At 35.1% G+C, this 23,137-nt stretch overlaps 1 protein-coding gene across 2 annotated transcripts in view; it reads left to right on the top strand.

Annotated features, from left to right (window-relative positions):
* LOC128999452 (monocarboxylate transporter 12) overlaps window positions 1-21,294 on the top strand; it is an 83,839-nt gene extending 62,545 nt beyond the window's left edge. For both annotated transcript variants that reach the window (XM_054425983.1, XM_054425982.1), the window contains exons 3-9: window positions 11,440-11,559; window positions 12,765-12,908; window positions 13,844-14,465; window positions 15,655-15,868; window positions 17,023-17,188; window positions 19,297-19,497; window positions 20,771-21,294. In XM_054425983.1, coding sequence (XP_054281958.1) covers window positions 11,440-11,559; window positions 12,765-12,908; window positions 13,844-14,465; window positions 15,655-15,868; window positions 17,023-17,188; window positions 19,297-19,497; window positions 20,771-20,913 — 1,610 coding nt within the window. In that variant the 3' untranslated portion in view covers window positions 20,914-21,294. The remainder of the gene's footprint in view (window positions 1-11,439; window positions 11,560-12,764; window positions 12,909-13,843; window positions 14,466-15,654; window positions 15,869-17,022; window positions 17,189-19,296; window positions 19,498-20,770) is intronic.
* The last annotated feature ends 1,843 nt before the right edge of the window (window positions 21,295-23,137 follow it).

The raw sequence follows: 23,137 nt of genomic DNA on the forward strand, positions 1-23,137 counted from the left end.
TATAACAAAAAGTGTGCTGGTCGTAACTCGTAAAAACAACACGTGGTACAACTCTAAACTTGGCTTAGCTTACCATAATATTATCTGATACCAAGATTTATGAGGCAAACTGGAAATAAATCTTCGTCTCTTGTTTTTATTGTCCTCTGATACTCACATCTCAGCTCCCAGTTAAGCTTTTGTATGACTTTTATCGTAATACCTAAATAAAATACATATCTTACATAACAACCTGAAGGCAAGTGAGCGTAGCGAACGAGCTAACCTGAAGGCAAGTGAGCGCAGCGAACGAACTTCAACCAGGACGTGATTGAGCCATGCGAACGAGATCATCTTGAAAATTAAGAAGTTAAACGGGGCAAAGCCCGCGGGTTACAGCTAGTGGTAATATAACTGCTATTATGAGGTATCATTTATCAATTTTTTCAGATTTAAATTACATTTTGATCTTACGGTTAGTTTCCAGTGAATAATTATGAATACTACCCCTAGACATTCCATCCCCATGTTAAATTTGTAGCCAACTTTTTTATCCAAAATCGTCGTAGTTGATGTGTGCCACCGACAGATTGTGCTGATCTAAATTACTGATTTCTCTCGAATACGCCATCTTTTTTACCAATTCAAACTAATGGAATGACTTATTGTGAGCTATAACAACTATTATGACTCATCAACTTGGCCAGCAACAAACAATTTGGTAGAAAATAGAGTTTTAGTCACTAGCGCAATTTGTGAGTGGCTCACACAACTAGTCTACGTTCTTTTTTAACAAAAAGTTGGCTACAGCTGGTCCATAGATGGGACGTCTACTAGTAGGCCTAGTCAATGATACTACCTACGAGTAAACGCAACAAAAATAGTTAATATACTATACTAAGGCTTCCACGATATCATAACAACTACGCTAACTAAGTTTGTAGCGTAAAAATTGTTCCTAATGGTTACAATCTTTTAAATGTGGTTTAACTTAGTTGAGGTAAGGTTAAGTTTAACATTCTAAAAAAATGGATTTATAATTTTTTTTTTTATTTCATTGTGTTGTTAAATTTTGGTTAATTAACTAAAGAGTAAAGATAATACAGCCATAGTTAGCAAAGAAATCAAATTGTCAGTAGTCTGATTTTAAATATATGTTCAATCCGGAGGCTGCGTATGTTTTGTGAAAGTCAAAGCTCTTTGTTTTAGAACAAGCAGACAAGACAATGATTCATGCGGGCTCTGTGATCTCTTGTTACAATTCCACTGCTAATACTCTTGGAACTTGGATCTCAATTGAAATTCCTCTTGAAATTATTAGATGTGCATTCCATCACGGCTAGATGGTGTTTTTGTATTCTGTGTGTCCGTTTAATTTTAAAACTAATGTGCTAAGTTTTTGCTTAGTAATATAAGTAACGATATTTTGACACTTTTTAGACAGGTGTTGATTGTGATGTAGGCTACGTATTTGGGGATAAGGTCTCTCCTATGAACAAAAAATAAAACCATAATCTAAGCTCTTATAACCCTCAACTAAAAAGTACCCGACAGTAAATTGTGATCAGGTTATAGATATAATTACGTTTATATCCTGTTGAGATAGAAGATTAAATCAAACAAATATGTGTAAATACATACATTGCTGGCTTACGAGATATTCAATGATTCCTTACGAGACAAGCAAAACCACATAGAAAACTATATGTGGATAATTGAGAAATCCATTATGTTTCTATTGAAAGTTCTTAGAAGACAGATTCCTTACTTGAGATAGCCTACAGTTTGTTTTAACAAATTTCAATGAGATAGTAAATGTATTTTACTTAAATTGTAATTTTCCAATTTTCTTTAGCAATTTTTATAATAGAGAGAGAGAGGCCATGATGACAACATTATATTATCCATCCAGTATCTGGGAATAAGTTGCACCTTGGTAAATATGGGAGTGGAACTGACTAGCCTATTTATCCCAAGACCTAAACAAAATAAAGTGTTGGCCAACATAAACATTTATAATGTTACCCGCATGGTTGCTTTATATCAATAGAAATTATAGGCTCTTCATATATTCTAGGCCGGTTGTTGAAATTGATTATTTATGAAGATAAAACCTGATCCTTTCAATTAAAACAGTGATTATAAAATATGAGTTTTTGTTGGTTCATATTCATGATCAATTTCCAGAGACATGTATTTAAGATTATGCATCTTCATACACATTAACATCAGTGAATTACAAAATTGCCCTACTGACGAAGCAAACTCTGTGAATAATACTAAGGACGCGTTGCAGAAAGTCAACAGTCCCGGAAGGTCAAATAATTTAAACCTGTGCCGCTAGGTCAAAAACTACAATGTTTGCAGTGTCTGTAGATCAAAAATCCCAGAAAGTCAAATAGTACAGTCCGGGCTAAAAGTTTAGTCTATTTTAAAGCAATTGACTTATTGGGAATTTGACTTAATGCAACAGCAGTTTTAATATAACGAAATAAGATAAAATATAAGTTCAGTTTCGCTGAGTCAACAGTGCCGGAAGGTCAAAAGTATAATCTGTTAAAAACAACGATAGTCCTCTCGACGCATGTCTTCAATAATTTCGTGTTTTGGTGTTCTTAAAGTTGTGCTAAAATTTTGAAATTTGGCACAGAGCTTCTTGGTTAGTCCTACTCGATGACTATTTTGTTGGAACTTTAAACTATTTACCGATCTAATTAATAAAAAATGATTTGTATGGTGAAATAGTTTTAAATCGTGATTTCTAACATGAAAAAGTTAGCATGCGAGATTTTTTTTTTGTTTTTGGGTTAGAGAGGTTTTGTCTGTGGCAAAGTTGTAGCCAAAAGTGTAATGCGTAAAATATATTTTTTTGAATTTTTTACAATCAGTGGTTCAGTAGATAACTTGGGTTGAAGAGGACGGCAAATGTAGCATTTCGCAACGCATGGAAAGAACTACATCGTACGATGCGACTGCTGAGTGGACTTTTAATTTATCTAATTTAATTTATCTAAGGACAAGAAAAAGGTGAATATACAGATCACCAGTACATTCATATTATTTATAAAACATCTTTCTTTATTACCAGCTAACATTTTTCACTTATAAGAATACATCATAAACAGGGTGTTAAAATAAGCGGGGAGATACTTTACCTAGTAATTCCTTGGGTCAAAATAAACAGAAAATCAAGGATAACATTTTTTCCAAAATAATTTCGTTAACCAGATATCCGCCATTTTGTATTTTTTACATACAAATATTTATCTTTGCACTTTTCCAACCGATGTTTATCAAACTTGGTATGTATGTTAAGGTAGGAGAGACCCATGTTATAAACAAAGATTCATCTCGATTCACCCTAAAATTTCAAAATTTAACACTTAACTACAATATAATATACTCTACTACACCACAATATTTACGTATCACCATAAATCTTTAACAAAATAAAACGTTAACATTTTTAAAAACCAAAGTAAATCAATATAATATTTCTTTTTTGAAAAATATATTTAAAAAACAGGCGATGGTAAAATAACGACAGGCGAGTTTCGATCTGGGTGTTTCAGGTTTGAATCTAGGAGGATTTAACATTAATTAACATTAATGTTTAATCCTCCTAGGTTTGAACTGATTGAGAGGAATACATGAAACCGAAGGGGGGAGGTAGCAACAAGTGCACTAGTATTTACTAGTGTCCAATTACAATTTGATGGATTTAACCAAAACCTTTTCTATTTCACTTATTTTCAGCTGTTAAATTTCAAACGATACGTTTTAGCGACATCATTAACGTTATTATCATCATCCTCGTTTGAGTTTGGGTTTGCAGCAATGTATTTTTATGAATAAAACCTTTAATTTGATACCAAACTTGACCTCTGCTGCTATTAATTGACTGTATGCACTATTAATTAACAGCTGTGTCTAAGGATTATGTCGGCCTTAGTCACAAACAGGACAACAAGATCGCTCCACTCATCCCACACTCATCTCCATTCATACTTGGCTTAAAATGCATACATTTTGTATGGTCGCCATTTCAAAGCAACATGGCTACATTATCAATGACAAACGTGGAAAACCTTATACGAGTGTGAGTAAGTCCGAAAACAACTCTAAAAAACAATAAGCAATAAATTGCAAGAACCGTTGCTTATATCATTGGGTATACACGTATGTACTGACGTGTATACTCAATGCTTATATCGAACGAATGTACATCGTGAGAATTTCCATTAGTTGTTCCATTTAGTTGTGTGTCCATTAGTATAATAGTTTAGTTGACTCTTTTAAAGTCAGCGGAAATTGTGACTGTTATTACCCTTGAAATAATGTTTGTGTAGTACTTTGCAATCCTACCAATGCTTATAGAATCATACGATTACAATATTCTGGCTAGAATATGTCGCATAGAGTGGTGACTACTGTATCTTTTTGGTTTGCTTGTAAAACAGGATCAACAGAGATTTTCCATCGACTTAAACAATACGATAGGTACTCTCAAACTGTTCATTGCTATAACAAACTATCACACAGTTTGATGAATATTTGTGTGTAAACCACATACAGTACACCTGTAGTCTATCTATTTTTCCTTTTATTTTCCAAGACTTTATAGAAAATCACGCATTACGTGATCAGTGAAGAAAGGTGTCAACCTTGTTTTATAGGTAAAGAAGAACACTGCTTCATGTCAGAGCATTCAGTTATCTTTCAGTTATCATTCAGTTTACCAAATATTTGGTGAGAATTGTAAATGCTAGTCGACCTGTACCTACCCTTCTAGACCTGTACGTAAAAAGAAATGTACTGTACACTGTTTAAGCTCGTCAATTGTACTCTGGATGAATGGGCAAGAGATAAGAGGGGCCCAATCAGCTGTTTGATAACGGTATTCGTGCGGTTTACTATTTGAGTTTCCTCGTTCATAATTCTACTATAGGCTTTATTTCTGCATAATACAACCGACTTGCTTGCCCGTAAAATATTTGGGATTGAAACTGTTTAATAGTAATAGTATTCATTAACGTATTATTATTAAATTTCTTGTTGTCCTATTATTCAACAGCGACTCGAAAACCCTTGTTTCTCTGTAGTACAGCAATATTGTTACGCACAAGTATTAAGATTGTTTAATACTGACATTGCATTATTATATTTTAATTTGAGCCTAATTGCGACGGTCTACGTACACGTTATTAGTGATATAGTAACATTGTTTATTATCATATTGTTGTATTACACGAAAGACATTAATTTACGACGATCCTTCGGCTTACATATTATTGGATCATTTGTTTACGTATCACGATTGTAAACGTTGATTGTTGGGGTATAATTTTAGCGATTTAAATATTATACAGAGCACCTACGGTTAGGAACAAACTCCTACAACAGTTTTATTGTTATTTAACATACTAATCAACAATAACGTTTGCCGCCAATTGTATTAAATCTAATATGGGTCCTTGGAACCTATTTTTGTTAGTTTGGATGTACTATCTCTTCCCGATGGTGTAAAGCTGACTGAGCCAGAAGACAGGCAAAAAACAGCCTTGCAAGAACAACGACTCATCCGTGCCTACCACGACCACTCCCGCCGTTATCACCGTGACACTGGCGTACTACACCCAAGGCAATAGTTTTAGCATAGATTTATCATTAACTTTAGATACTGCAAGTAGAGATTTCATTTAAGAGAAACAGATAAAGCATTGACTTTGGATACTACAAGTAGTCATCCCATTTATGAGAAACAATTATACAATTGACTTAGTGGACTTGTAGGAGACATCTCAATTACGTGAACTATATTTAGCATTGACTTTGCAAAAGTATTGGATTACAGTACTATGATAGCTCCGCTAAAAATTGCAAGCAGACAACTGCATTGTACACCTAGTACATATTAGTACACGCAAAATAATGCAAGGGACCTTGAAAGAAATATTGGCAATGAATTTTTCATAATGGCAGAAAATAATTACAGTACAAAGCACTGTGGTGCATAATCAACACAGTAAATCAATGAAAAAAGAAAAAAGTTCAAAATCTACACATTTCTTTCTACATCTATTATTTCTTACTTTACAAAATCACCGATACCACGCTCTCCTCGTGTAAGTATAGATATATTGTGGGAACTACATCTGCCCTAGGTTGAATTAGCATAATAGCGCAAGTTTAAATGAGAACAATTGTATGACTAAAACTAGTAAAAATAATTGATTTGGTAACTGATGACGTTGTTTAGACCTATCAGGAAACTACACTCCTTTACCACGTAAATATCTAACATAGTTTGTACCTCTGTGATTTCGTCTAATCATATTCAGTGATTCATTATTTACATAGTTTGACTTTTTCGTAGGCCTGGTTGTAATATAGCTTATGTCTGGTTTTTCATAGGTGTTGTCGTTGGTTATACAGTAGTACTTGCACATATTCGCGCCTTTTTTAATCCCGCGCTTTTATCGAGTGCGTTGACATTGACTAGTTATTCCAACTATTGTCATCAGTTTCTTGTTCTGTAACACACATTCTAATCCTGATGTATCCCTCACTACATTTCCGCCTTGAACTGCATTATTTGACGAGCGTCTGGTTTAAATACATTAATCGATTTACAAGCTACATTATGAAATATTCATAATGTACCTTGCAAATCGATTAATAGATAGTCTACTAACTAATTTACTCCCTACAAATAATTAGGTAATACATTATTTAATACAGTGATATCAATGACAATCACTCATCAGTCTATGTAGTCTATGTAGTATTTGTTATTTATTGGACATTACTTTTACCCTAAATCTGGCTACATGTCCTCCAGTATCCATGAACAATATTTACCACCCTAAAGTAACAGAAATAAAATACTTGGGCATGCACTTAGATGCAAAGCTTAATTGGAAGGCACATATCTGGACTAAAAGACAATATCTAAATTTTAAAATAACTAAGCTTAATTGTCTTCTTGGATCTAAATCAAAACTTAGTACACAAAATAATGTTACTTTGCAGAAAAGTTATAAAACCAATTTGGACTTATGGGATCCAACTTTGGGGATCATCAAGTACATCAAACATTGAAATTTTTCAACGATACCAATCAAAATTGCTACGTAAAATTGTCAACGCACCTTGGTTTGTTACTAACAGAACACTTCATAATAATCTTAGAATTTGAAAAGTCAAAGAAGAAATTACAAAATCTAGTGAAAAAAGATAATCAAATTGGAAAATCATTCAAAATCGTCTTATACAAAACAACTTTTGCAAAACTTATGACAGCTAGCCTGACCATACTACTGGAACGAATTACACGCGGTTGGTACCAAATGAAAGATATTTTCCTGTAGATATGATGAATCCCTTTATAAATTAAAATAAGCTCAAAAATAAACACAAGAAACGAATTTAAAATTTTAAAAATAACTTGGGCCGTATGGGTTGCCATGTAGGTAACGAAATAACAACTAAATGTAAACAGAAAATAAAACCAAATAGAAGAAATTCCATTTACATGTCTTATTTATAGCATAGGGTAAATATAGATAAGTTGGAAAAATACATACTTTTGGTCAAGTTTCCGACCACAAGGCGAGCTCTCATCTTGCACTAAATTTATTGGACAATCACAACACCATTTACGACATTTAAACCTCCCATTCAGATTCGGCTGTGTTATCAAAATTATCTTTGTCAGCTAGTGTTGAGAGTGGTAAATCACTATACTTTTAACGTTGTATTATTGTTAATGTATTTGCTTATTTTTCTACTTTTGAAACAGACTGTAAATTAAATAAAGTTGAAACCCGATTAAGCTACAACCCATTTAATAGTATATTTCGTACCTAGGGCCAAAAATAAGGTTTTGCCGGCTCGAGATAGTTCGACTTCGTCTCGATCGAGAGCTGCAAAACCATTTCGGTCCGTGGTACGAACGCTATTTTGCACCACACTATACCCTATTGCCACTATTCACCTCTATAATAATGCACACTGATGGTTAGCACAACTACAACTTTAAGGTTATGTGAAGAAATAATTCGAGGCATCAGCAAAAATAAAAATAAATTGTTGCTAGGCAACGGTGACAATAAAATAATTCTATGGATACTGATTGTGTATTTAATATGCATTCATGTTTTAAGTAAGTAAGCGGGCAGCTAATTTTGCGGCCCTAGGGACCAGCGACCACAGAATTAAAATTAAAATTTTAATTCTGTGGTCGCTGCTAGGGACCTGCTCGGTCCCCGAATAACGATGACAGCTAAAAACCTAATAATTCTATAGAATAACAAGCTGTACCCGCTGGCTTTGCCCCGTTAAACTAATTAATTTTCAAGATTAGCTCGTTCGCTGAGCTCACTTGCCTTGGGGTTAACTCGCCTCCAGGTTGAAGTTCGTTCGAAACGCTCACTCAGCTTTTGGTTGCAAATTAGCTGTTGTCATAAATTGTTAAATTGACACAGCTGTTATGATTCATTAATTCCTTTTAAATATGAAAAATCATAAGGTTAAGATGGGAAACTCCAGAGCCACTGGGGCGGAGCCCGAATGCCCGATCATAATAAAAACTACTTAGTTTTCCTATTTAATGCCCAAAGAATCGGTGTATCGAATTTCAGCCTCCTAGGTAAAGGGGTAAGTGGGAGAATTAGTGATGATGCGTGAGTGAGAGTGAGTGTGTCAGTGAGGGCTTTGCCTTTTATAAGTATACATAGCACATTCAACCAGCTGTTAGTTAAAACAAATTATATTGGACTAAAACAAATCGATGATTACAAAGAATACTTTAAAAAATAATTTGAACATCCTACTACTGTATTTTACTATGCACATTTAATTAAACTGCCATCCTCGTACCGAAGAATTAAATGTATCAATGGTCAGCATTACACATACATAGTATAAATAAGTCAACCATAAGTATGTATTTGAATTTTCTTCCAAATGCTGAATTTGTGTCACAAATACTGAATGTTACAGCTGTTATGTTAAGCAAATTATAATGTACTAAAAGCTAGCTAGAAGCATTGACTTATTGGAGAAGGTTAGCATCGGCTGCTAGACTTTTTAAAAACTAAAACTTAATTTATAAAAAACTGGGACATTAATTTTAAATTATGGCTTTGAAATTATCTAGTTCTCAAAATTGTCTTTCTTTCAACACAAAACTAATGAAAATCCATCGACTGGTTGATTCAGAATCGTGAAAAAACCCCATTTACGTTATAATAATATATATGATAGTTTGGACAGGTTTCAACCCTTCCGTGGCGTAATACATTACACAGTTTATATGTAGACTACATTATAACTCATAAAATAGTTCTACAATTAAATGGATCTCCTTTTACAAACGTATATAATAACCAGAAATGTTCAGATCGTCCTTGCGTGTATTTTATGCCACAAATTTTGACGAAAGGCTTTTCATTACATAAACTATACCTATTTACAGTGTTGACCAAACAGTTGGCAAGAAGCATTAATAAATAAGCTATGTACCAAATATGATAATTTTAGCTCTATTCTAATTATGACAAAACACGAAGTAACTAAAAGCGAGTTTTGTTGGTGTAGTAAGCGTTGCAGGAGGTCTACTTTACACTGAATCGACGTTCACTTTTATTGCTTTTGATCTTCCGACACTTTTGACTCAGCGAAACTGAACTTGTATTTTACCGTATTTCGTTATATTAATCCTGCTGTTGCATTAGGTCAAATTCCCAATAAGTCAATTGCTTTAACATAGACTAAACTTTTAGCCCGGACTGTACTATTTGACTTTCTGGGATTTTTGATCTACAGACACTGCAAACATTGTAGTTTTTGACCTAGCGGCACAGGTATAAATTATTTGATCTTCCGGGACTGTTGACTTTCAGCAACATTCCCAATACGGACACTACCATAATATTAGATTAGACCATATTCTAGCGAATTTTCCATAGGTATAGGGAAAAAATTACCCATAAGTATTTTAGCTATTACCGTAGTACTCATGGTAAGACCTGGACCCGGGACCAATTTATTTTTCGTTTTGATGTCCCTAGAGGGCCAAAAACACCATCCGTTCAAATTCATATATATATATATATATATATATATATATATATATATATATATATGTCCGTTAGCACGATAACTCAAGCAAAAATGATCCGATTTTGATGAAATTTTGTATAAACGTTTAAACCTACATTTATTCGTACAAGTTTGCGAACCAGCATGATCGGACTATGGGAACGGGGGTTTATGGGGAAAAAATAGGGTTTTCCCATTTTTGACCCTAAAAACAGAAAATTTCAAAATTTCTTTCCAAACCATTTTGTAGTGCTTAAAAAACAAATAGTTAAGTATATTGAAGCGTTATTGTGTCCCTAATGGTTACAGAGAAAATTCCAAAAAATTGTAAATTTAAATTCCTCTGTTATTCTTATGGAGAATAAGTCAACTGTTGTAGTTTGCTTGTTTATAAACATATTTTGATCAAATTGGAAAGTACATTAATTTATTTCTAAACTATTGACATTTTACAAAAAAAAAAAAAAAACACTTTTTACCCTCCCTTTTGCAGCAAACCTAAGTAGCCGTTAAACTAACTATTTAAATAGGAAATAAATGTGATATTTAATGAGATATTTTAGTGTAAATCCAATCAGGCAAATGGAAGTTCGCTTAGTCTGCAGGTTTACTGCGACAGGGGTATTATAGTTTTCTATCCACCAGGTTTTTTGTATTCTAACTACAAAGCCAGGTCTGAGCTACATATGACCCTGAATACACTTCATTGTTATGATTTACTATTGTAAAATAACTTTTAAAATCTGTATACACTGATTCTCTACACTTTGTTGATTAATAATCAAAGATTTTATAAGACCGGCTTATTATGCACTATATGTATGGATGTATGTATAAGTATGGACTATCATTAGACGTCACATACAGTAAATGCTCATGAATCTCGACTCAATACTTAGCTTAGTGTAGACAGTCAGCATTTGACATAAGTTTATTACACAAATGTCACACAACTTTTGATAAGGGAAACTTGAAATCAGTAGGAGATTTAGGGAGTGGAGAAGGGCTCTATAACCCAGGGGACAAATTTTTATTTTTTTCATGAGGCAATTGCTTATAAAACTCTAAAATATTAAGCTTTCAAGTTCCAATAAAAGACGTTAGGTAACCTTGCACTTGTTCACTGCTTATTACTTTGTACAATATACAAATACTTACTTATAAGTATATACAAATAGCAAAAGTAAAAAGATAAAAATAAATTGAAGAGTGGTTGGGCACCTTGGAAGTGTGTAAAATTAGGTCATAGAGCCCAAATATCTCAACCCCCTACTCCTGGAAGTAAACTGTTTTTAAAATATACCCATAATATATGTAATAAGTATTTTATAACTAAAAGACCCTTGTATGTTTCAGCTGACGGGGTGACGTACACATTCGGACTGTTCTTGGTTGAGCTAAGGACGTACTTCAATGAAGGTGCTGGAGCCACTGCCTGGATATCCTCTATCTTAGCAGGAGTCACTCTATGTTCAGGTTAGGTGCAGAAGACTTAGAGTTACAAAGCATGTGTACTGCATATGAGAATTTGTATGCAGAGTTACAAAGCATGTGTACTGCATATGAGAATTTCTATGCAGAGTTACAAAACATGTGGTGTAGTGGAGTGGGAACGGCATTCCTACTCTATACTATTTACAAAGAACCTATATATTGATGACATGCCACCCTTAATTTTTTTCTAAGAGAATTACGACTACACCACTGATTGAATTCATCATTGGTTTGGTTCTAAATATACAGGGTAGAAAAAAGTCCCTGGACAGTTAAATATCACAAAAAAATATAAAGATAGACAATCGTCTCAATCAATAGTCTATATCATTGTATAATCTAGCCATAATGAGGGAGCGAGCTGTTTTTAGCAGCAACACACTTAAGACATTATAGAGAACAGAAAAAAATTTATTATAATTAGTTTAAGTTTGTTTACTTTTGCTATTTAAATAATGTTGGTATCTAGCTTAAAAAAATATGTCTTGTAAAGTTGATAACTTTTCTCAGGATTGAACGAGCAACCTATAAGTTACAGCTGGTGACATCTAAGCTGGCACTTGGCCAATCACTACTAGCAACTAGCATCAAGTTCAGTGCAGTCTAGTGATCCGTGTTTATCCGTTCTAATAATAAAATGGGAAAAATATATCACTTGAGTTGAATTAACTCCCAGGTTATAACTTAATAAAAGAGATGTGATTTTGATTCCCCTACTTTTATAGTTATCATTCCGGTCAAGTAAATTAAATATTTTACTGGTTTAAACTACAACTAATCAATGAATAAAAATCCTAACAAAACATTTCAAACATGTTTATGTTTAAATATTTCATTGTCATGTTTAATGGAAGGCAGTTTAGCATCACATTAGCAGACCAAACTGCAAAATAGGGAGAGGACATATTCTGTGGCTATGTGGCATAATCTGCCCCTGACATAAAGAACATATATAGAGTATTGATTGAAATGTACTTATGCTGAAAGGAACAATTATTACAATCAATCAGTCAATAGTTGTGTAAATCATAAGTTTTGCAATTTTGGTAGGCTTACTTATTGAATAGTTAAATTGAAGTAGTTAATCTAAACTTAACTATTGTATTGAGGACATACACATGCACTTTTATACATGCTTTTGCTACAATTTTGACTGTTCCAATCTTAACCTCTGGGTGTGTTTGCAGGTCCAATCTCCAGCGCATTTGTCAACAGGTATGGCTGCAGGCCAGTGACCATAGTAGGAGCAGTGCTGGGTGGAGTTTGTATGATAGCGGGCGCCTACGCCAACAGTGTCTTCATGCTGTACATCACCGTCGGACTGGGAGCAGGTGATTATCACGGAAACACAACCTTTAACTATTTATAGAAATTAAACACCCATTCCCATACAAAAATTGTTGCCAGCTTTAGTACTATGAAAACAGTGGCTGTCCCAGGGGGGGGATGGGAAAAATATATCCCCCCCCAAAAATTTTATATTTTATTAGCTAACACAAATACTATTAACTTGAGCATATTTTAGAGCTTAAATAGGTATAAAAATACGTTTTTAGGCTTAAAATTCCACATTTTTTCCGGTCCCCCTTTTTTCAGGGGAATATTCCATACCCCCCAGACCCCGGTGTTCATCCCCCCCAAAATGAAATCCTGGGACCGCCACTGTATCAAAATGAACGTAATTAAATTGAGCCAACAACAGCCGATGTCAATAACTGATTTCTGTAGAACTCGTCAATTTTTTTACTGAGTAGGCTACTTTAGCTTCACATATTCTGAAAGATGTGTACATATTGTCTAGGATCTTGTATATGAAGGATGTTTTCTATATAAATTTTCTGTATAGTTACAGCTCAATCTTGGCTACAAACCCTTTAAATTTAATTGATCCAGGATATGAATCGGCTATTTAAAAAAACCTGTCATCTCTTTGAATCTACACTCGCATTCACTTTTATGTACTCTAATATCAGTTTGAGGTCATTGCATTTAAATGAAAAACCTATATAAATTCATTATCAACAGTTATTATTCAATATATTTCATATTATCAATTCATTATTCCATCTAGACTTATATTCTAAGAAATCACTTCTTGGTTTTTCACATTTTGATTCTTAGAGGATTGTTTAGGAATACAAAATTTACTAAATGTGTGATTTTATACTATGGTTTGATTTCTGATCAGTTGATTAATAATAAATCATGTACCTATATCTTATTATGTAACTAAAAAAAAGTTAAAAATTAAAATTCCACTTTACAGGTCTTGGGATAGGACTAATCTACCTGCCAGCCATCGTGTGTGTGACGTGTTACTTTGAGAAGTACCGCTCCCTGGCCACAGGCATCGCAGTGTGTGGCTCGGGTCTCGGCACGTTCGTGTTTGCGCCCCTGACTCAGTGGCTACTGTCGACCCTGCAGTGGCGAGGCGCCATGGCCGTCATGGGGGTGTTGCTGATCAAGTGCAGCCTCTATGGAATACTGTTCCGGCCGCTAAAGATGCCTGAGAGCAAGGCTATCTCGATGGAGGAGATCCCACTAAAGTCGAAGGAGACTGTAATTCCTGTCATTGTGACGAACGCGTCATCCCCTACGATGAACGGGATGGACGAACAGAAGAGGCCTCACAGCGTGCACACGTTTGTTACACCCAAACACGCCAACGGGGTTGTACATACGTCCAAGGAAGCTAAGGGTGAGGAGGAGGACGTGGTAAAGTCTTCTCTCAGTCAGCCGATGTTGATGACACAGTGTGTGGCCGACCACACTTGTCGGACCAGACTACATTCCGAGAGCGGCAGCGTACGGTCAACACAGAGCGGCATCATGTACCGCAAGGACGTCTTGTACAGAGGGAGTCTTCATAATATCCCTCCTGAAACTAGGTAATTTGGGAGTTTTTAAAACCATAATGGTTTATTTTATGGATTATTGTACATGCACAAATTATTATTGTACGTTATCTGACCACAAAGAGTAATTAAAAAGCTTTTAAATGTGTCCGTGTATTTAGTGGTTTTTTTTTATAAAAAGTTAATTTATGATTCAAAAACAATTAATAAAACCCCGTTTTTGAACGTATGTCAACAAAAGAACATTATGAAATTTAACCTTTGAACAGAGCCTGGATACTGAGTGCTGAAGGTTAATAAACAACAAAGATATCATAATGTTGTAAAACCTTTTTACCACAGTTATATTTAATTTTTTATCAAGATATACAATTTATTAGATTAAATATAGTTAATATAGTTTGTACGTACACATACAATAAATCATTATAAATGTTTTGACAACAGTCAATGGCTAAAACTTGAGAGGTGTAAACCTATGTTGAAATATTCAAAGGCTATTTACAAATCAGGACTGTTAAGGTCTATCAACGTCTATGTTAAGGTCTGTTAAGGTCCAGCGGCATGTCATATCATCAGTCATATTGACGTCACAGTCAAAAAAGAAGAAGAATACGTTTATTGGATTTTCTTTTGCGCTATCTACACTTATCCGGTGTAAGTCTGTCTGTTGCTCTGCCGGCGTCCGTCAGTCAATAACTTAAGATTTCTTCTCACCGGTTTGAGTTTGTTTTTGACGCCTGACGATCTTGTGATGTATGTGTTTAACATTTTAAAAATAGTATTTTTTAAATTTAAATAAGTGTGATAGTATTTATAGTACTGTTTTTAACAATTATCAAGATGGGGGGATAGAAACATTGATAGAATATTGTGTTTTAATAAAAAAATTCTTGACTGTAACATCACTGTAATTCAAGTGGCGGAAGACTGACTGAAACCAACTAACGGACAGTTGACTGAGGAATTGTGATTGCAATTGAGACTGAACTGTGTGTAGACTGTGATTGGATTGATGTGTATGAATCGACCTTTTATAAAGATGAAAAAGTGATGCAGCACCATGAATCAATTTATACAATTACGTAGGTTTTATGTTGGTTGTTTGTTGAGGGTTTTTGTGCTGAAGAAGTCCAGAAGCATCGGTCTACCGTGTTGTATCTACAGCAACTATGATGTAATTCCACATTGACTATTGTGTATATTTCTCTGCTGTCTCTAGGAAGGCCAGTATCCCAGAGAAGTCCAAGCTAGATGTGCATGATCCCCATGACCAGGTCGTGGTCTGTGGCTGCTTCCCTTGCCACCGAGAGACAAGAGATACACTGCAAGAGATGCTTGATCTCTCACTCCTCAAGGACCCAATCTTCATCCTCTTCTCACTGTCAAACTTTTGCACCAGCATCGGATTTTATATTCCATACACTTTTATTGTGGTAAGTAAGTGACTCGACTGCTCTTCTGTAGATTTAGATTGTCAGTCATTATACATGACAGGTGGAATGTATTAGAACCCTTTCCACATTGTAGAGTTATCTTAAACATTCCGGTTAGATCTTATTTAATATGTGTTTCCAGAGTACCAATACGGGGATAAAGTTAGGAAAAGTTTTCTGTGCCTCTCGCACTACCTATCCTCCCACACCCCACCCTAATTGAAACAATCTATCCATACATGGCCAAAAAACTAAAGATAAGTTAATCAATATGCAGGATATTTAATCAATAATAATAATCAGTATTGAGGGAGATATTTAATACAGAGATATGAAAAATAGAAAAATAGGGCTACTATATATAAATAAAGATTAAACATTAATAAACTTAGTACCCAAGTAAAATTATTTATTAAAATATTTACTGACTATAGTTTCGGCTCTAAGGCCATTTTCAATTAATACAGAGATATATTTCCTTGTTGGAGATGTTGTTTTCCTTCTGAACAGTTGTATCTATTTTGTAGATCGCCCAAACCATTAGAAAAATTGAATTTATAGAAGGTTGTGTAAAACCACTGTAATTTATACTTTTTTAATGTAACTTCTCTCTTAATTCCATGTAAATGATCATTATCATAGACAAATAGAATAAATATAGACTGTCGAAGGAAGTTTCCACCATGTGCCGCTAGAGAGTGCTTGGTGTTCGATTCACTGCCGTTGTCAGTCCCTCGCCGTATACTACCAGCAGACACTGCAGCAGTGTGCGTCGTAACCATACAGCACTCCTAGCGGTGGAGGCCATAGCATATGCTAACCGCAGCACTGCTGTCGGTCTTTGTTTAATTCTTTTTGTCTAGGATAACGCATATTTTATTATATATGTTATCTATCTACAGCTCAAGCTGGGCTTCAAACCATCTGAGAATAACATTTCTTACCGTAAACAATTAACAGTCTTTCTCAATCAATCTTTGGCCGGATTTCAACTCTTAATCTAATAGAAAGATATGAGTGAAGATGTACATGAGAAGTGTATTCTCTCAAATTCAGTAGGGACTATGGTGTTTCAAAAAATATTGAACACTGTACAACTAACATTTTTACTACCTTGAGCAACTTTATATGCTGATGTTGGTCAACGTTTTCAGTCGATGGCCAAAGAGCAAGGCGTGGGTAAGGATGAACAGAGCTACTTGCTGGCAGTGATTGGTATTGCTAACACAGCTGGCAGGATCGTGCTGGGTTACCTCTCCGACAAGACTTGGGTCAACAGACTATGGGTCTACAACTGGTGCCTCACCATATGTGGGATAAGTGAGTACAACAACAAACATGTTTACTGTGTTAGTAGACTCTACAAGTCAGGCCCGTTTTTGACCATGTCAGCGCCCTAGGCACAACTAATAGTAGCGCCCCTTTGCAATATATAACAGGGTGACCACCAACCTGGAAATCCGGAAATTAAGCGTGATTTTTTTTGAACCGGGAATTATGTGTATTTGTATTTCTACCTGGAATTGTCAATTTACCGCGATGGCGCATGACAACAGTGACGTTTCCGTGACCACGGGAGACGATAATATGTCTCCACAAGGCCGTGAAGGATGATCAGAACTTTGCCGCGATCGCATGAGACGATGATAATGTCTAAACGACCACGGGATATGATCATGATTTTACCGCGATTGCGCGAGACGATTATAATGTTTAAACGACCGCGGGATATGATCATGATTTTACCGTGATCGCACAATACGACAATAAGATCTACAGATCCGCGAGGGATGATCAGAATATTGCCGCAATCACAGAAGACGAAGATAATGTCCACACAATCGTGGAAAACAGTCAGAAATTTGTCACGATCGCGGAAGACGATTATGATCTCCACATGACTGCGGGATATTATTAACATTTTGCCGTAATCTCGGGAGACAATTACGATGTCTTCGTGACCGCGGGAGATGATTACGATGTCTTCACGACCGCAGAAGATGATTACGATGTCTTCACGACAGCGGGAGACGATTACAATGTCTTTCACAACCATGGGAGACGATTACGATGTCTAGGACCGCGGGAGTTACAATAATGATGTCTACTCTACACGGCTGCAAGGGATGATCAGAATTTTACCGCAATCGCGTAAGACGACGATAATGTCCACTCAACCACGGGAAAGATCAGAATTTTGCCTCATTCACGAAAGACGATGATTATTTCCAAACAACCGCGGGAGATTATTACCATGCCGCAATGGCGGGAGAGGATGACAATGCCTCACGGCCGCGGGAGGCGATGATGTCTTCAGGGCTGTGAGGGATTATCAGAATTTTATCGTGATCACGCAAGAAGATGATAATGTCCACACGCCCCCGGGAAAAGATTACAATTTTACCTCATTCGCGGTAGACGGTGATAATCTCATCACGACCGCGGGATGTGTTCATTGCCGCGATGAAGGAAGACGATAATTATGTCCACACGTCCGCTGGAAATAGTCAGAATTATGCCGCGATCGCGGGAGACGGACAATGATGATGTATACACAACCGCAGGAAATAATTAACTTCTTGCCGCAATTGTGGGAGACTGTTAAGATGTCTACACGGCCGCAAGGGATTATCATTTTACCGCGATCGCATGCAAAAACGGCCACAATTATTTTTTTTACTTTCCCAATTTTTTGGCGCCCCCCCAAAAAAGCCAATTGCCTTGCGCCCTAGGCACGTGCCTACCTTGCCTATTCGGTAAATCGGCCCTGCTACAAGTGCAAAGACATTTCAATGTCAAGTTGATTACTTTCTCTTATAAGAATATTGATTTTTAAGAACATTATTGAATAGCTCAAAAACTTAAGTACCATGTTCATTAGAAATAATTTACAATAGCTAACTTTCAAGAATTATTCCAATTGATATTTTATTTGCATGCTCATGGAATGGTGTAGACCAATTGAATAGTTATATTGCTGTTTTTTCCTCTTAAGTACTCATACTTAAATCGTGTTTTTATCTAAATGAACTGTATTTATTTTGCCTTTTCAAATGTAACCAATGCTGCATTTTTAATAGATAGCACTTTGGATTTTAACTCCTAGTGCTGCAAGTTCAAGCATGAGAGGTTTGGTGATTAGTTTGCTATTAAATAAAGATTTCTGCTATATAATCCATTAAAAAGAAATTAAAATTCTTAAAAATGTATTTCAGTGAGGGGATTCTTGAATTCAGGCTGTAGTCAAGTATTTCGTGTAGGTTCTTAATACAAGTAACAACAATAGTTCTTAAAACAGTAAATAACATTGTGACAATTATTAGAGAATGAGATTGTGTTATAAGTTTAGCCACACTATCAAATAAAAATTTATGATAATTTTACTGATCTTTGCACAAAATACTATCAAACATTTCTGTGGTTTTCAGGTACGATATTAAGTGCCTTCTGCTACGATTTTATCACATTCTGCCTGTACGCCTCTGTCTTTGGTTTCACGATCGGGGCCTACGTTGGTCTAACGTCAGTGATTCTGGTCGATCTCCTAGGTCTCAACAAGCTGACCAATGCCTTTGGTATCTTGCTTCTCTTTCAGGGCATTGCCTCATTCCTTGGTCCACCAATAGCAGGTAATTGTAATTATCGTTGTTTTAGGAATAGTAAAACAGAAAAGCAATACAAATAGTGTGGCAATAGAAATTGTAATAGAATATTAATGACTCATCAGAGATGGAATGAATGCTGAGGAGAGTATTGTGATGTTATATACTCAAGCTTAGGGTAGTAGTTTTGATATTATTACATGCACTCACAATAGGGATGAGCAGCAATAGCCGATGTTTTCACATCATCAATGTTTTTCCATCAATTTTTGATGCTTTTTACATCAATGGTGGGTTACCAAATATTTTTATTGCATCGATGTTCGACAAAAAGATTTTTGCCCAAGTATTGAAATATCTATGTTTTTCATAAATGAAACTGTATTAGTTTTGATGAAAGTTGAAGCTGAATTTTTGTATTTATTCTATTGAAAGACTGATAAAATGTTGAATCCAAAAATGTCACGGTCCACACTGAACTAGACTTAGAGAAGTCCAAGTGTAAAGAGAGTGAGATAACTATCTACATTATTTGTGAGCTGCTTGTTCTAAATACTACGTAAAATGCAATCAATTTATATTTGTAATACATTTTGACGTCAGCACTCCTGCTCTCCAGCATAATAAATTAATACCGATATTTCTCTTTGTAAATGGGAAAGAGAAACTGCCAACCTAGAACGTTTAGCTTGGAGCGTAGACTAACCAACGCAAGGGAGTGTGTTAAATCAATGCTAGTAGAGTGTGCTAATAGGTTAATTAGCTGAGGCAGTAAAGAAAACAGACTCTATTAACACCGGTGTTTTAGCTCCAAAAACATTGATGTTTTCGCAACGATGTTATCGGTACATCGATGGTTGACCTTTTGATTATTCAAACTACCAACACACATAATTATCACATACACTTCATGGCACGGGAAGACAAGAGTAGCAGGTTCAATTTAGGAGCAAGGAAGGAACGTAGAGTGTGGTGGGGGAAGAGAGCTACCACCCAACTTAAGACTTCTAACAAACAAACCGGCATCAATCTTCTAACTGATTGTTGCAATTCTCACACTCTTGACCGTTTCAATGCCTTTACTTCTTCATCCCTGTAGCCTACATCTTCAAGGTTTTTTTATGTATAAGAGAAAGTTCAATATTGTGAAGGATTTCTCAAACACAGTGGAGTCGGATTCTAAAGTATTTTGTGTTTGTTGCTAGTGTTGAAAGAAGAATTTTGATGCATGTAATAGAATATCTTTAACTGTTTATAGCAAAAGATTGTTATATTAACAATATGTGTTTTTCTGAAACAGGCTGGCTGTACGACGCTTTACAATCTTACAATCCAGGGTTCTACGTTGCCGGAGGTACGCTTGCCGTCAGCGGAATGATGCTCTTTGTAGTTCCGACGTTACAAAAGCACATCGCCAAATCCGAAGTGGACAGCGCTAGCTAGTATATGGAGAACTTTAAACTCAAGTTCAGTGCCATCGTCAAACTGTGATCTCTGTACAATTTAGATAAATCGTAACATTTATTTTGTATATTACTCTTGAATTGGGAATCGTAAAAAATTACCAATTGAAGTGAAGATTAAATAGTTTTAGCATATGTAAATGTTGGGGATATACATTGTCTTAAGGAAATCAAACTATGTAATTAATAGAGTTCAGAAAAAATGTTGATAGTTAGTAATTTTTTAGTTAAGTTTAGTTAATTTTGAAAGACTAAGCGGTGGTTTTATTTTGATAAAATAAAACATAACTTTAGTGTAAGAAGCATGTTGGATGTAGAAGAACATATTGTTTTATCATTTGATTCATAGCCATAAAAATCTATATCTATGTCATGTTAATCAATTTGATGCCTTAAATATTAAGTGCTATTGTTACTCTCCCTACATAAAACCTAAAATAAAATATTTTGATGTAGGTTTTTTTGCAATGATGATTGGGTTTCAAAGTTTTGATGTATTGTTATTTATGAAGGTAGATTTATACAAAAGTGTTATTTTTTATCATTGTAATAAATTTATATTTATGAAGTAAGAAGATTGAAAACAGTTTTAACACGTTCGCGGCGGCACGTCAAATGGCGGGCGTATCCCCAGTGCGGCGCAGCCCTCAGCATCAAACAAACCCGATTGCCGCGTGTGACTGGTTTTCCAATTTCGGTCTGACAAATGGCAAATAACGTGCGAGGATGTCCTGCTTTACAACGAGAGTCGATGTAGTTCGCTAAACACCAACAGATAGCAGCACTGCTTGTAACGTAGCCGGTCCCATTGGAATAGTATTGCCAAATGGAGGGAAAAAGACGGGACAAAAGTAGAATTTTGAGATTGCCAGACGGAGAAATTTACTACCAACCTACACCACAACAAAATACAGTATACTATTGAGCAGTGCTGTACGAGGTTTCAAGTTTCTAGCTCTAATCCTGGCTTAAAAATAAATCATTTCGTACTGCATTGCAGCTTGGGAGCGATCGCACCCTCCAGGATGGCATTAGGGTTCCGTATGGGAGCGATCGCTCCCATGCCGCCGCGAACGTGTTAAGTAGGATGGTTTGCATTGACATTATCAAATTAATTGATTGGATACCGATATTTAAACAAAAATTGTGGATTCCACCCAAATTATTCAAATTTACTGTAAAATATTAAAAGTTTGCCTATTTAATTCACAGATTGGAAACTACTGCAATAGTGTTCAAAGAAACTATTCTAAAGAAGATTAGTTTGTTGATCAATACTTTTTTTTCATTACAAACTCTTCTCATTAGGAAAATGTTTTAAAGTTATAATTTCAACCACTGCTTACCGACAAATAAATGTTTATCTAGTTTTAATCTATGTTTACTCTGTTAGTTTCATTTTGTACTGAAATGAATGTGTTTCTAATTTTAGTATCATAAGGCATTTTTTAGCTTACAACCAACATTTAATTGCAGGAACGTTTACACGCATTTAGCAACATCAAAAGACAAATGGTGAAGAGGGGGGGGGGGGGCAGTTGCTTGGACGAAACTAAGTACTTATATAGTTAAAAAGGAATTCTAAATATATGATAAAGAAAAGAGCAAGAATCAAATACTTTACCATTAGTACACTCAAGAATTTCTAGTGAACATCTTATAACTAATGATGCTAAGAAGACAAATTTCCATTGGAATTACAAATTTAATTTATCTTCATGGGACTTTGTCCAATTTTTTTTATTAGTTTTTTATGGAAATAATTGTTTTTGGAAAAAATCACCTCAGCTCCTAAGGGTTAGGTAAGATTAAAACTGAGTTAACACGATTTTAGGTGTTTCTATTTATTTTTATCTATGGATAATCAAAATACAGAAGGGTTCAAATTTATATCATACTATGCACTGTGCACTAGACTTCCACATTTTCTAATACCCAACTCTTGCCACACACACACACACTAGACTAGATTCAAACTTCTTTATCTTGTCTTTACTGGAAAACTATGTGATATTCTTCAATTATATTGCAGAGGGACCTCAAGTATTTAGGAAAGTGTAAATAATCACAATATCTATTTAAATAGTGTATAAAATAACTGTATATAATATAATTATGATATTTTAAGTACATTTTATTGCATTTCTTTATATAATAAAAAAACTTGATCAAGTTGCTACTGCTTGTTAATACATCTCCTACAG

This window comes from Macrosteles quadrilineatus, unplaced genomic scaffold (assembly GCF_028750875.1).
Source record: "Macrosteles quadrilineatus isolate MER2022 unplaced genomic scaffold, UCM_ALF_1.0 Scaffold_8__2_contigs__length_117827958, whole genome shotgun sequence".
Lineage (NCBI taxonomy): Eukaryota > Metazoa > Arthropoda > Insecta > Hemiptera > Cicadellidae > Macrosteles > Macrosteles quadrilineatus.